Source organism: Rhamphochromis sp. 'chilingali' (genome assembly GCF_963969265.1).
Source record: "Rhamphochromis sp. 'chilingali' genome assembly, chromosome: 13".
In the NCBI taxonomy this organism is placed as follows: domain Eukaryota; kingdom Metazoa; phylum Chordata; class Actinopteri; order Cichliformes; family Cichlidae; genus Rhamphochromis; species Rhamphochromis sp. 'chilingali'.
Genome location: NC_137940.1, coordinates 22,345,846 through 22,359,841, shown reverse-complemented (window position 1 = coordinate 22,359,841; position 13,996 = coordinate 22,345,846). Strand labels below are relative to the sequence as shown.

The following is a 13,996-nucleotide window of genomic DNA, read 5'->3' as shown; positions in this document are numbered from 1 at the left end:
AGTTTGAAAAGAAAAGGTCGACCAGCGCGGAAAGAGAACTCATAATTTCCTGAGTCATTGCTTCTGTGGTTTATTAAACGAAATAACTAAAGAGTATCCTCAGTAAGCTTTAATATATTTATTTGGACATTTAGCTATATTTTAAGAATGGAGGGGTCTGTGTCCAATGTGGAGGTGTGTAACTTTGCTTACACGGGGCAGTTTGAGAAATTAAAACAGTGCATCCTGTCAGATAAAACGCTTGCCTGCAAAACAGACCAGGTAAGAACACATGACCCACCAGTACAGCCTGCGGGAATTCGTTTTTCCCTACAGTAAATCGGAATAATAATTTTCTTTTTAAAGCAACACAACTTTCTGTGATTTCAGGACCGGAGAACCGCGCTGCACTGGGCTTGTTCTGCTGGACACACCGATATTGTGGAGTTTCTTCTTGACATGGGAGTTGAAGTGAACCTGCAAGATGATGTAAGTTTATTTGTGGGTACATTAATTCTTTCCTTCTGTAGACTTTTCCCTATAAGGTGCCATGTGACCATTAATACAAGAGATATACTGATGAACACATTGTTTCAGAATGATGCCACTGATGTCTGTGTTTTGTTTTTCGCTCTCAGGCTTCGTGGACCCCTTTGCACATTGCAGCATCTGCAGGCAGAGAAGACATCGTGAGATCTCTGATATCCAAAGGAGCTCAGCTCAACTCAGTTAATCAAAATGGATGCACCCCTCTGCACTACGCCGCCTCCAAAGACAGATATGAGGTAACATCCACAGGTTGCAGTATTAGTCCTCCATACTTCTGCAGTCAGTTAATACAGTTGTGTTATCTCCCCGTTTAGTTCAGTGGTGCTTTGTTTCTGCACATAATTAATTATATAGTGTTGTGCAAAAGAGTTTGGACATTTGTCTGCTTTTTCCACTTATCTTCGGTCCAGTTCTTATACCTCACAAATTTCAGAGAAGTATTTTTTCCATATAAGCCACATAACACTAACCTATGAATCATTCAAACAAACAAAAAAAGACACCTAACTCCAGGAATGAGCCAGTGTTGGCTGCACATAACAGACGAATTAGCAAAGAACTAATTTTAAATAGTATCTTTAGGCACTTTGTTACTAGCAGCTTGTCATGAAAACACAATTCATTCCCATTTCTTTAGTTAAATCTACAATAATGCCAGAGATAAAAAAAAAAAAAAAAAAAAGATTAAGAGGCATAAAATGTCTTGTACGCCAAAAACATGGCAAACCTCACCACGGTGTGCAGTATGTCCTTTAAATGAAAGTGGACAAGTGGACGACAAAAGAAGTGGCAGGCAATCTACAACAAATGCAACAATATATTTAAGTCATTTTCTCAAAAAATAGGAAAAATCAAGGAAAGACCTGACATAGAACCTGAGAAGATGCATCTCGCACTTCTGTTGACCCATCTGCTGTTCACTGAAGCCTCAGAAATGGTCTCAGCTGAAGGTTGGCTATCAAGAAGCCATTCTTAAGGAAGGAAAATAGGGACAAAAGGCTCAAGTATGACAAATTACACAAGAACTGGACTGAAATCGGTGGCAACACATCTGATGGAGTGATGAATTTAAATGTGAAACTTTTGGTTAAAATTGTTGTCAGTGGTGTAGCTCAGGGGAGAAGTACAGCTGTGAGTGTCTTCTAGTGATGGGCAAAGCACAGCTGTGTGAAGTAGTGAAACATTTGAAGCAGCTGTGCCAGGATTGCACTGAGGTTTCAAAACAATTTCCACAGTGACACCCACTGGCCACTTTTACTATTGTCATGTCTTGATGATGTCTACTCTGTGAACACACAACAAACGTGTTTTGCACAGTTCTAAATAAAGCTATAAGTTATACCAGGCTAACAATAAGTATGACCAGCGCATGATTTGGAGAAATCCTCATTGACCAAAGCGAGAAAAACTTTGAGACTGATGAAGCATGTCTCACGCATGTACACACGTGTTAATATATTAAAGACTCTGCATTTAGTTATTTATTTTTATTTATTTTTAATACAAATTACCTCCTCAGCCTTGGAAAAACTACAATTAAACAGTACACTTCTTGTGGGTATATATTGGTATATTTTGTTTTGTTCTTTTTACTTTTTTCCAAGATGTGCTGTTTATTCAAATGTTTACATCATTGCTCCAAATACATTAGTGCATCATGTGCCCTTGGAACAAATGCATCAGTGAGGTATGTATTTTTTTTGACTTCTACAGTGCCATCAGTAATTACACTGTGAATACTGTGGGTGACACTAAACCTGGCTGTGGTTGCTGTTGCCACTCCTGGTGCTGCAGATGACTCTTAAGCTTTTTTACCCACAACCTTAAAAGCCTGATAGGGTATTTTCAGATTTATACTGTAGGCATAAAGGGGTAGAACTGGTGCCCGCTGGTATTTCCATAGTTTGCGATGTCATCAGTTTTTGTTCTACACTTAGACACAGTGGGTAAGCCCCTGAAAGCTGAAGTGAAACACACCAAGACTTCAGTCAGCTATGGCCATGTGATCTGAGCTAATGCGTCCTAAGCATTTTGAAAAAAGATAATTATGCAAAGTAGGACTTTTCAGGGCCCAGTTTACCCGACATTAGTACAATAACACTGGCTCTCAATATAGTAATAATCATTAGGAATGATTGCATATTAATTCAAATTAATTGTTTATCTGTTGCTGTTATTTATTTATTTATTTATTTTTTCAAATTTTGCCCTCGCTTCCTGCAGGTGGGCCCTGTAATATGCTACAGGTGGGGTGCTGAATGGTGGGTTACACCGGTGGGTTTCTTGTTCTCTACACAAGCTCTACTGGTGCTTCACACACAAATATAGAAAGTGCAACAGAACACAGGAAAGGGGGATAAATGCACTTCAATAGAGTAAGCATGGCAGGAGGCCAGCTTGAGACTGGGGCATCCATGGGGGAGGCAGGTGTTGGACCCTACAGCACACCTTTATTCTGTGGCTTGCCTTTGCTGGAATGTCTAAAAGCCCTCCTCTTCTTATTAAGATAATTTTCATTACATTTTTTTTCTTTCTTCCCGTATAGTATGACTAATGTACCTTTGTCTGCTGCTTTTACTTTCCTCACATCAAGATAAACAGCAATCCCATCACCTACACCCACAACCGTCTTGCTGTTTCTTGTTATCTTTTTTTTTTTTCTTATTACCCCTGTGTTACCACCCCTTTATTATCGCTGCGCCCTATACACACAGGGCTTGGCTTATGAGTAACCACTCTCTGTCACCTATAAGTCACGCCCTGTACACGCAACAGGTTATTAAATTTTTGAAACATGTTCTCATCCAGGGTACCAGGATTCGATTGTGCCTTTTCGTCTTTTCTTAGATCAGCATAAAGTTTTCTCTTTAGAATGAAACTTGTAGATATGAGCTTTAGTACTTTTAAGGAAACCCTGTAGGAATAAGTAAAATATAATTATAGGTTGCTTATACTTCTCAAATGTGCAAAACAAAACAGCTTTTCTTTAACAATAAACTTGTTGTGCTGAATATTTGTCTCCCCCTTGTGGCACATAGAGGTATTACAAAGATACCGTCAACACGTGCTTGTAATGTGTTCCCGCTGTGTTCACTGCTTATGTACAGTTTTCAGTTAGACTCTAACCTTTCCTCTGGACATGTAATGAAGTTTTATTTCCGTATTTGTTTTTATCTGGAGTATTAGAAGGTTTTACTGAACATTTCTTATTTGTTCTGAACCATCATCACTAATACATCAATACATCCCGTCTTGCTCTCTGAGAAGGATCCCTTGGATATAAGAAAAGATGATTTGTCAGCTTTATTTAAAAACAAAAAAAAACAAAAACAAAAAAAAATCACTATCTGCAGCTTTATTTTTAAGATGACAAGAATGTTTTATTCAATATAACTGATAATAATATAACAATAAAAGGACATAGCTATCTCAAAAATCGTGGCATTGTTGTAGCATGTATGCTGCAGTACCTATATCATTGCTAATATTACAAAGATTTAATAAAGACCTATGTATATATGGGAGACTTGAGATGGTGGGAAACGGGGTCCAACACACTGCAACAATCAAGATGCATTTTTTTTGTTAAATCAAATGTGCATATAAAAGATCATGAAACTGAATTTTTTCATCGTCTTCTCTCACAAGGACTTGGACATGACATGAATGGATTTCATTGTACATTTACAGGATTTTATTTCAACCACAGGTTTCTTTTCCCAGTCAGGATTGTCCTAACTTTCAGTCTCACTTCCTAACGTGAAACTTCCACATGACTGTGGTAACCAAAATGACGAGATCTGAAAACGGGTATTTCATAGAAACTAGAAATAACTGGATGTAAAAGTGTGGTTTTCAGCTTGTGAATGAAACATGGTTACCTCTTTGCAGATTGCCCTGCTGCTGTTGGAAAATGGAGCAGACCCCAATGCTACTGACAAGCTGGACTCTACGCCTCTTCACAGAGCATCTGCCAAGGGCAACTACCGGCTCATCCAGCTGCTTCTCAAACAGAGTGCATCAACAAATATTCAGGACTCACAGGGCAACACACCTCTGTATGATTACATATATGTCACATGCAATTTTTTTTTAACATCATGCAATATGAATACAAAGATGAACTCTAATTATACCTAAAAATAAAATGTTTTCTTACTTATCCTAGCAGTACTAGAAGTTATCATCCACATTACATTAGCTATACAGTGTGATTAGCATTGGGGGGGGGGAGGCATTTCTGTATTTATAGTTATGCATTGATTTTTATTTTTTTCTTCTCCCAGCCATCTTGCATGCGATGAGGAGCGTGTTGAAGCAGCCAAGTTGCTGGTGGAACATGGAGCGAGCATTTACATTGAGAACAAGGAGGAGAAGACCCCGCTCCAGATAGCAAAGGGCAGTCTTGGGAACATACTCCGTCAGATCGTGGAGGGATGATGCTTTATCTGACCGACGCGTCTTGTTCCAGCTCAAATCCCCACCACCAACCGCCAAGTTACATTCTAAGATTTCCCATCCCGCTCAGTCCTCCTTAAGCGGTCCGTGTGGAAGATGAGATGATGGACTCAGATGGTGCTTTGAGACTGCACAGATCTTATTTGTTGTCTGAGCACAGGTTTTCAAACCCCACAGGCTATTTTCTATTAAATTTGAATTGTAATGTAAAACATGAAGTTCAACCTGTTAATAAATGTGTTGTTCATGAATGACGTACTGCTGCCTTTAGTAATTTAAGCTATTATTGCACAAAATATTGTGAATGTTTCCTACATTTTTGTTCTTTTTATTATTAGCTTATACCCAGGTTCCTTAAAGACTAACTGAAAATATTGTTGCCTACCTGCAACAGTATTAACCTCTCACCTGGTGATGGTGACATATAGGTGTGGCTATGTGGAATATGGTTAAATCTGCAACAGAGCTTTATCTGACCACACCCCAAAACCCTGGACATTAAGAATCCTAAGCAAACCGTTTTTGGACTTCTCAGATTTCAGATTAACTGAATAACAAATAAAAAGTTGTGCAGCTTCATTGTTTTTAAGCTAAATCTTAAATAATGCATACCTTTGTAGCATGTCAACCTGACAACTTCCCAGCACAACAGCTATTTAAATCCTGCAGTAGTCATGCAATATATGTTATATGTTATTTATAATACTGCCAATACAAGGAACAGTGAGTGGAAAACAGAAGTGGCCAGGTTTTCCCTATTGACGTAGTGCTGCAAAGCGTTTGTTTCTTGTTCCCTGTTCCACATGTTGAGATTATGGCCCACATTTTTATTAGCGGAAGTTTTCAGCCTTCTTTTCTATAGTCTGCCTTTTACTCAATGGCTGTGAAGGAAGCAGCAAAGGGTGTCTTCATTATGACAGGCTGTCGACACTGAAGTGGAAAATTTCCCCCACAAGCAAAGCAGGTTTTTGTGGAACATGACTGAAACTACCACAAAGGAAAATAAAGCTAGAATAAGCATGAAACTGCTGGGAAGGCAACTCTCACTTGTAACTCAGCTCAAAAAAACAAATGGATAAGTTGATGGAAGCCAAATGATTGCTGGAGAAAACGGAAAGAACAGTAAATAATAGTTTTAAAGGACTCTGAGACAAAAAAGAAGAATACATGAAAGTGAAAAGACTGTCACTTAACAAAAATATCAAGTTTTAGCACATGCTAAAAGATTCTCAGTGTTAGGAATGGGTCCAATGTTCTACCACATTGAGTTTGCTGGGATCTGGCCAGCCTATAAATTGAGGAAACTTCAAATTGCCTAAAAATAAATGAATAGTTTTTAGGTATTTAAAGGATGGCCAAGGTGAGCAACAACACTCAAGTATGCTGTGACATTTAAATGATGTTCCTTTGGTATTAAGAGGCCAAGAGTAACCATTTCAGCACCATCAGCAGCTGCTTGAACCACTGATAAAAACCAGGCTGGATCCACGACTTCATGTCGTTTAATCCAAATGTACAATTTGGATCCAAATGTACAGTACTTTAACTCTGAAAACAGAAGCTGTGAGATGGACCTTTAAAAAGGTCAATCCTCACAAAGCTCCAGGACCAGACGGCATCCCAGGCCGGCTTCTCAGAGTGTGTGCCGACCAGCTGGCAGGGGTGTTCACCAACATCTTCAACCTCTCCCTGAGGCAGTCAGTGGTCCCCACGTCCCTCAAAGCATCCACCATCATTCCCGTTCCCAAAAAATCAGTGGTCTCCTGTCTGAATGACTACTGTCCTGTTGCACTGACATCCGTCATCATGAAGTGCCTGGAGCGGCTGGTCAAAGGTCACATCTGCTCCTCCCTCCCTGACACACTGGACCCTCTTCAGTTTGCCTATCGGACAAACAGAGCCACAGAGGATGCCATCGCCCTGGCAACGCACACCACCCTCACTCACCTGGAGAAAGGGAATACATATGCAAGGATGCTCTTCATCGACTACAGCTCGGCATTTAACACCATCATCCCCTCAAAACTTGCCACGAAGCTCGTCGACCTTGGGCTGGAAACACCAATCTGCAGATGGATTCTAAACTTCCTCACAAACAGGCCCCAGGTGGTGAGAGTTGGTAAGCACCCCTCTTCACCACTCATCCTAAACACAGGTACGCCACAGGGTTGTGTGCTTAGCCCCCTCCTATATTCCCTGTTCACACACGACTGTGTTGCTAAACACGAGTCCAACATCATCATCAAGTTTGCGGATGACACAACCATCATAGGCCTCATCACAGGCAATGATGAGACGGCCTATAGAGAGGAGGTGATGGCACTGTACGAGTGGTGTCTGGAAAATAACCTGACTCTCAACATCAGCAAAACTAGAGAGATGATAGTGGACTACCGGAAACAACCAGTCAGAGAACACCAGCCCAGCCACATCAACGGTATCAAGGTCGAAAGGGTCAGCAGCTTCAAGTTCCTTGGAGTCAACATCACAGAGGACTTCTCCTGGACCCTTCACACAGACACTGCTATCAGGAAAGCTCGCCAGCAGCTTTATTTCCTGAGGAGGCTGAGGAAGTTTGGCATGAACGCCAACATCACCTCAAATTTTTACAGGTGTGCAATTGAGAGCTTGCTGACGAGCTGCATCACAGTTTGGTACGGAAGCTGCTCTGCCAGCAGCCGTAAATCACTACAGAGGGTGGTGAAGGCAGCAGAGCACATCACTGGCATGAGGCTTCCTGCCATGCAGGACATTTATCTCCAGCGATGCCTCCGTAAAGCACACAGCATCATCAAGGACCACAGCCACCCAGCACATCAGCTGTTCTCCTTGTTACCATCTGGCAGACGTTACAGGAGTCTGTCTGCTCGGACTACAAGACTCAAAAACAGTTTTTACCACCAAGCCATACGACACCTCAACCACAACACTTAAACACACACAACACAGTCCACAGGACGCACTCAGAAGCTACCTGCAGCTTCACAAGTACTCTGTTTAATCTGCACTGGTCACTCCACGTTATTGTTATTGCTATTTATATTTAAAAGTGCAATACTGTAATTTTCTGCTGCTCATTCCTGTGCAATATCCCATCTGCCCTCCCTTCATATTTCTTTTCAAGATTTTCTTATTTAATCACTAGTGTACATATATTTATATTTATAGATACATATATATTTAGTCATCTTTCTCTTTTACCACATCTCTCTAATATTTTGCTCCTTACTATTTTTTATTACTTTATTTTATTTTATTATATTTTCTTCTACTGTATCATGCTGCTTAGTGACTGCTGCTCGTCAAACACATTTCATTACAACGTTGACCATGTGCTAACTTGCATATGACAAATAAAACTGAAAACAAACAGGTTCTCAGCTCACAGGAATGCCATCGGGTGTAGTCTATTGCTGAGTCTCATCTACCTCAATGTTTATTGTGTGTTTAATAAAATGCAAAGAACAACATACCAAGGTGTGGTGTTCACACCACATTATGCGCTTCTTCATACCTTGCAACTGACATTCACTGAATAGTTTTTTTTATTTATTTTATTTATTTATTAAATACTAGTATTGCAGGAAAATCCCAGTAGATTAGCAGTTTATTATCAGATTTGCCCATCTTGCACCAGCAACCGTGTTTAAATCACCTTTCTTCCCCATTCTGATGCTCAGTTTGAGGTCGTTTTTACCATTTCTGCCATTTTCCTAAGTGCATTGGCTTGCTGCTCTGTGACTGGCGGATTCGATAGGAGATACATTTAAATTAAACGGCGTAGCTGACAGCTGAAATGCAACTAAATCAGAAAACGGACTACAAATGTAGCTTGTTGGCTTATAAACATAGCTCTCCTGGACGATACTAAGCCATTTTGAGCGAACCCCCATTCTGATCAGAACGTAGAAGCATTTTAATGCAATTTGACTCTTACATAAGTAATCCAGGTTTAAAAATATTATTAATATCAAAAATTTCTTTTTCCAAGAGATCTGGCCAAACACGGAAAACCACCACGGCACAACCCTTTCCTGACGTCACCTGATAAGGCTGTTTTCACTTCCTGACAGGGAGGTCACAAAAGACTTCACCGGAGTCTCCTTTCCGAGGTGTTCGCACTCTACACTATCTGGAGGAAACAGAGGAGCTGTGTTGAAAGGTAAACATTTAAAATTTCGTTATTATATTCGATAAGTCACTGGGTGACCTAGCTAGCGTTGGGTAAAAAGGCTAAGCTAATGTAGCTACCAAGCACTCTGAAGCTAGCATTCGCGATTCCGCTTACGATCCTAGCAGTACAGATCCAAAGCACAGGTCAGAGTCCAAGATTGTCGCTTTGGGTGTTTACATTTTACATATAAAAGCACTTTTAGGTAACTGTATTGACTAATTTCTAACTGAACGAAAACACGGTGTGGGTTTAGCGAGGTCTTGGCTGTCAGTTGCTGTCATTGTTCTCGGCGTTTCCCAGAAACAGTACGGCTTCTGTGTCGTGTTCAACTGAAGCAAAGCTGTGGGGCCTTTCTGGAATTTGCTGGGGTTATATCCTCTCCACTCTGATCATTAATAAATGTTAAAAGAAACACGTGGAACTGCTTGTGGGAAAACTCCCCTGTCGCTGGTTTTACTTTCGGTTAGATGTCGTTCGCAGTTACGAGTCAGTCAAAAAGTGAGCATTTTAATGCGTGGGACGATGCAGTCTTGGCTCAAGTTAAAAAAAAAATAAAAGGATGACGCTGGCGATTGATTTACTTGAAATAATGCAGACACCTAAAGACAGTTCAAAGATCGCATCCCATCAATACGGCAACGTATCAGCTGATAAACAGCTGTTTAAACATCTGACCCAGCACACAATCGGTGACTGTGTGCTGTCGTTGGACGATAAGTCCAATTTGCGTCAAACTATGACGCTGAGGAATGTAAAGATTCTGAAATCATAGTTTCACGCCTTGGGTTATTATTGCTCTCTTTCGTCATATTCTGCATTGCCAGGATGTCAAACTCATTTTTCTTCTAAGGCCACATACAAGCTCACTTTAGACCTCAAGCCCAGTGAAACTACCCTTACTCTCAGCGTTAAGAAGTTTATCTGCAAAATCTCATACTTGAGGTATCAAAAAAGAAGGGTGATTTCAACAGTACTTCTCAGATTTTCTTCAGGCCATAGAAACACTGCTGCAGTAGATCAAAGAAACCTGTCAGCACAGCTCTCCAGGGTTAAATTGTAAGAAATAAATGCATAAACTTTCAGAAGTTCTGGCAGCTCATTTCTCAGACTGTGCTGTAATTGTAAAAGAGAAAGTTTCTGTTAATTCACAGAAAATGCTCGCCTCCTCCCTTTAAAAAACAAACAAAAAACAAAACAAAACTCTGGGCAGAGTAAAAGGGCAGGGATAGCTCAGTAGGTAGAGTGGTGGCGCCATGATCGGAAGGTCGGGGGTTCGACTCCACTGAACGGCTACCCCGAGGTACCCCTGAGCAAGGTACCGTCCCTACACACTGCTCCCCGGGTGCTGCATTGGTGGCTGCCCACTGCTTCACTGGGTGAATGGGTTAAATGCAGAGGAACTATTTCCCTATGGGGACTAACACATTACATTACACATTACCTTTTTGAAAAGAAAAAACAGACATTATTATTGTAGACAGATAAAACAGGAACTATTCTGTCATTTTATTGTTTATGTATTACTTAATTACTTTGGTGTGTTATGAACGGGGAGGTCTCTGTCAATAGGAAAAGCAGTAAAACTATAGTCAAAAGCCCAAAATACATTCCTTCTTTCACATTTTCCAAAGCTGTACAGCGAACCGAACCGGCTGATTCTGGCTCCTGGGCCTTTTGTTTGAGATCTCTGCTGCATTGTATCTTCGAGCAGTATAACCCTTTTATGTGGTGTAATATGCAATGTGCCTGTAGACAAACCTGCCTCTCCAGTGCCCATCCCTCACATGGAACATTCAGTTCCTGCATGTGATAACAGGCTGGCATTCTCTTAAAGGTACAGAGACCCTGCAGATGTGCCGTTTGGCTCTCTGGCGCCAGACATGGAAATGCAGGAATTTAACCACTGAAGAGTCTGTTTACAAACAAACAAGCAAATGAGGAGACTGTACCATTTTTTTTTTTTTTCAAACATATCCTGTTTCTTTCTATTTGCAGATCATCTGTCCATCAAGTTAACAAATCCCTACAGCTTCCTGTTTCAATCATGTGTGATCTCAGTCAAGATGGTCTTTGGGAGTCGGACAATGCGCCCGATTTTTCCTCGTTGACAAGACGCATAGACTCATTCCGTGGCTCCAACCTTGCTAACAAGGTGCCTGCGGAAACACTGGCACAGGCTGGTTTCTTCTACACTGGCGAGTCTGACCGTGTCCGCTGTTTCAGCTGTAATATGACTGTGGATAATTGGTACAGTGGAGACAGGCCTGTAGACAAGCACAAGCAGGTAATCAAACTTGTAACATGAAAAAGTGGAAGTGGTTAATATTTCACTTTTTTTTGTCTGTTTGGTTTTCTTCCAAATTGATCCAATTCTAATTTTCTCATTCTCACAGTTTTCTCCATCATGCACGTTTCTCACCTGCGTCCACCGTACCAGTTTTAACCAGAATTCCAATACTGCACTAATCAGTGAAGAAGTAGGAGACGTGGAATATCGTTTGAGAACAGGTGAAGTGGTTGATGAGGCCCCCTACCCTATAGTTCCTCACATGAGAAATGAAGAAGCCCGACTTCGGACCTTCTCTTCTTGGCCCAACCGTACTCCGGTGAGACCCAGAGATCTGGCCCAAGCCGGCTTCTTTTACGTGGGGCAGAGTGACAAGGTTCAGTGTTTCTGCTGTGGTGGTCGGCTGAATGGGTGGGAACCAGGAGATTCTGCCTGGAGTGAGCACAGCAAGCATTATCCCAACTGCTACTTTATCCTTGGGCATGATGTTGGGAACATCCCAATCCAGACAGGTATAGAGGAGGATGCCAGCAACAATCTGCGTGCAAATGACCCGGCCTTAATGCAGAATTTTGAGGCAAGGCGTGCTACTTTTGCTGGTGTCCGGCACCCTATTGACCACGAGAGGCTTGCCAGAGCTGGTTTCTACAGCACAGGTAATGTTCAGGTGTTTGAGGCTAAAGAAACATTGTGCAACATTTTAAAATGTATGATCTAAATTTTCTAGTAGGTAGCTGTGAATGCAATCAAATGTAATTTGTATCCTTGCAGGAAGAGGAGACGCAGTCTTGTGTTTCCATTGCGGTGGAGGCTTGAACAATTGGCAGCCTGAGGAAGACCCTTGGGTGGAGCATGCCAAACACTTCCCAGGGTAAGAACAACTATGGTACCCCCGTCTTCTTAATATGCTTTTACACATATCTATACACACACACAGGTTGTCTTCTTTGTTCTGTGGCATTTGCGTCTGTTTTAATCAAAGTATATACTGTTTTAAAACAGGTGCAGCTTCCTTTTGGCAAACAAAGGGCCAGAATTTGTCAACAGCATCCAGCTACAAAGACCACAACATGACAGAGCTGTAAGTTTTTGCTTTTTCCACAAGTTGTGGATGCGTAAACTACAAATTAACATTCCCTTAAAGCACTGTCAATATCAACACTAGAGGTCTGGTGTATGTGCCCAAATGAAAGTTGAACAGTGCTGAAAATCTTAAGGTTAGTTTAGAAAGGTTTTCATCATGGATTGCAAAGCAGGAAGGCTCACATTGTTCTTCACAGACAATCACTAACTTGTTTTGGAAATGTACCACACTTTATATGTATAAATGGGTGTATATGAATATTTGGGAGTATATTAATTTTCTACACCAGAAAAATCATCAGTAGTCCCAGATTGGGCTCTAGTTAAAATAAGCTTAGTGTTCCATTTCAGCGTGTGAAAGGAGCGTCATAATTAAAGGACTTACGGTCTTCAGTGATCTCAATCACAGGATTTTGTTTTTCTCTGCTTCCAGGCTTCAAGTCATCAAAATCCAGTTTCAGAAGATATGGAAGGTACATTTTTCTTTTTTACTTCAGTGCCCCAGATACATCATGAAACAAAGTCTGAGCAGTGCTGACTTCTGTTTATTTAATTTTATGTCAGATGAGGACCCACTGGAGAAACTACAGAGGCTGCAGAGGGAAAAACAGTGCAAAATATGCATGGACAGAGATATTGCCATTGTATTCATTCCATGCGCTCACCTTGTTGCTTGTGAGAATTGTTCACAGGCCCTCAACAAGTGTCCGATCTGCTGTCAAGACATAACACAGAAGATCAAGACCTATATTGCTTGAGAACAATATACTCTTGCTCAGACGCAATGCTGCTTTTACGCTGTCATTATAATATTGTAATTATATCGTAATTGTAAAGTAGAGAGCCTATAATATTATTTCTGGATCAATTTTCTTTAATAAATCTTAGAATGATAATGTGTAAAACTATATTTTCCTAGTCCTTACAATGGTAAATATCTGTATAGATGTAGATGGTTTTATAAATAGTTCCTTGAGATGTAAATACACATTAAAGGGCCGTTCCTATTTTGAAACACATTTTGCCAGAAGTGCCTTTCTTTTGGTTTATGTATTCTAATGCATCACTTACCACAGATAAATTGACTTTGATGTTATTGCTGTCATTTTCATCCACTTTTATCCTATTTATTCGGATTTAACTTGTGTGTTTTATGTATAGAACCAGTTGCTGTGCCTTTACATTTCTAAGCTCAAGTTTAGGGCTTGGAGTTAACCATTGTAATGTAAGAATCATTTTATTGTTTCTTTAATTAAGTGTGAATAAATAATTATGCAGACTTGGAGTTTCATTTCATCACTAAACAAAATGTTTTGTGTTGTATTTGCAGAGATGATCCCGGTGCACTGATTGTGCAATGTTAGCTAGAAAGTCACATTTCTATCAGATGAGGTTTGAGAAAGTGTAAGAGTGATGTGGCATTTGACTGCCTATAAACTGAAGTGATGGCAGATGGTAAAATATAC

The 13,996-nt window shown here is 40.6% G+C and overlaps 2 protein-coding genes across 2 annotated transcripts; both read left to right on the top strand.

Moving 5' to 3' along the window:
• Positions 1 to 26: 26 nt before the first annotated feature.
• On the top strand, positions 27 to 5,240 carry psmd10 (proteasome 26S subunit, non-ATPase 10). Its single transcript, XM_080900199.1, has 5 exons — positions 27 to 261; positions 370 to 468; positions 618 to 764; positions 4,420 to 4,586; positions 4,815 to 5,240. The coding sequence occupies exons 1-5, from the start codon at positions 148 to 150 to the stop codon at positions 4,966 to 4,968; spliced, it is 681 nt and encodes a 226-aa protein (XP_080756325.1). The 5' UTR covers positions 27 to 147; the 3' UTR covers positions 4,969 to 5,240.
• Positions 5,241 to 9,008: 3,768 nt separating this feature from the next.
• On the top strand, positions 9,009 to 13,809 carry xiap (X-linked inhibitor of apoptosis). The gene is made up of 7 exons (XM_080901151.1): positions 9,009 to 9,148; positions 11,156 to 11,444; positions 11,554 to 12,103; positions 12,219 to 12,318; positions 12,450 to 12,528; positions 12,964 to 13,003; positions 13,095 to 13,809. Exons 2-7 carry the CDS (start codon positions 11,205 to 11,207, stop codon positions 13,286 to 13,288), a joined length of 1,203 nt encoding a protein of 400 aa, XP_080757277.1. The 5' UTR covers positions 9,009 to 9,148; positions 11,156 to 11,204; the 3' UTR covers positions 13,289 to 13,809.
• Positions 13,810 to 13,996: the final 187 nt, after the last annotated feature.

Coding starts and splice junctions, on each gene's coding strand:
- psmd10 (XM_080900199.1), top strand. CDS start 148: ATGGAGGGGTCTGTGTCCAATGTGGAGGTGTGTAACTTTGCTTACACG. Junction 262..369: donor TTGCCTGCAAAACAGACCAG/GTAAGAACACAT, acceptor CTGTGATTTCAG/GACCGGAGAACCGCGCTGCA. Junction 469..617: donor AAGTGAACCTGCAAGATGAT/GTAAGTTTATTT, acceptor TTTCGCTCTCAG/GCTTCGTGGACCCCTTTGCA.
- xiap (XM_080901151.1), top strand. CDS start 11,205: ATGTGTGATCTCAGTCAAGATGGTCTTTGGGAGTCGGACAATGCGCCC. Junction 12,104..12,218: donor AGCTGGTTTCTACAGCACAG/GTAATGTTCAGG, acceptor GTATCCTTGCAG/GAAGAGGAGACGCAGTCTTG. Junction 12,529..12,963: donor GACCACAACATGACAGAGCT/GTAAGTTTTTGC, acceptor CTCTGCTTCCAG/GCTTCAAGTCATCAAAATCC.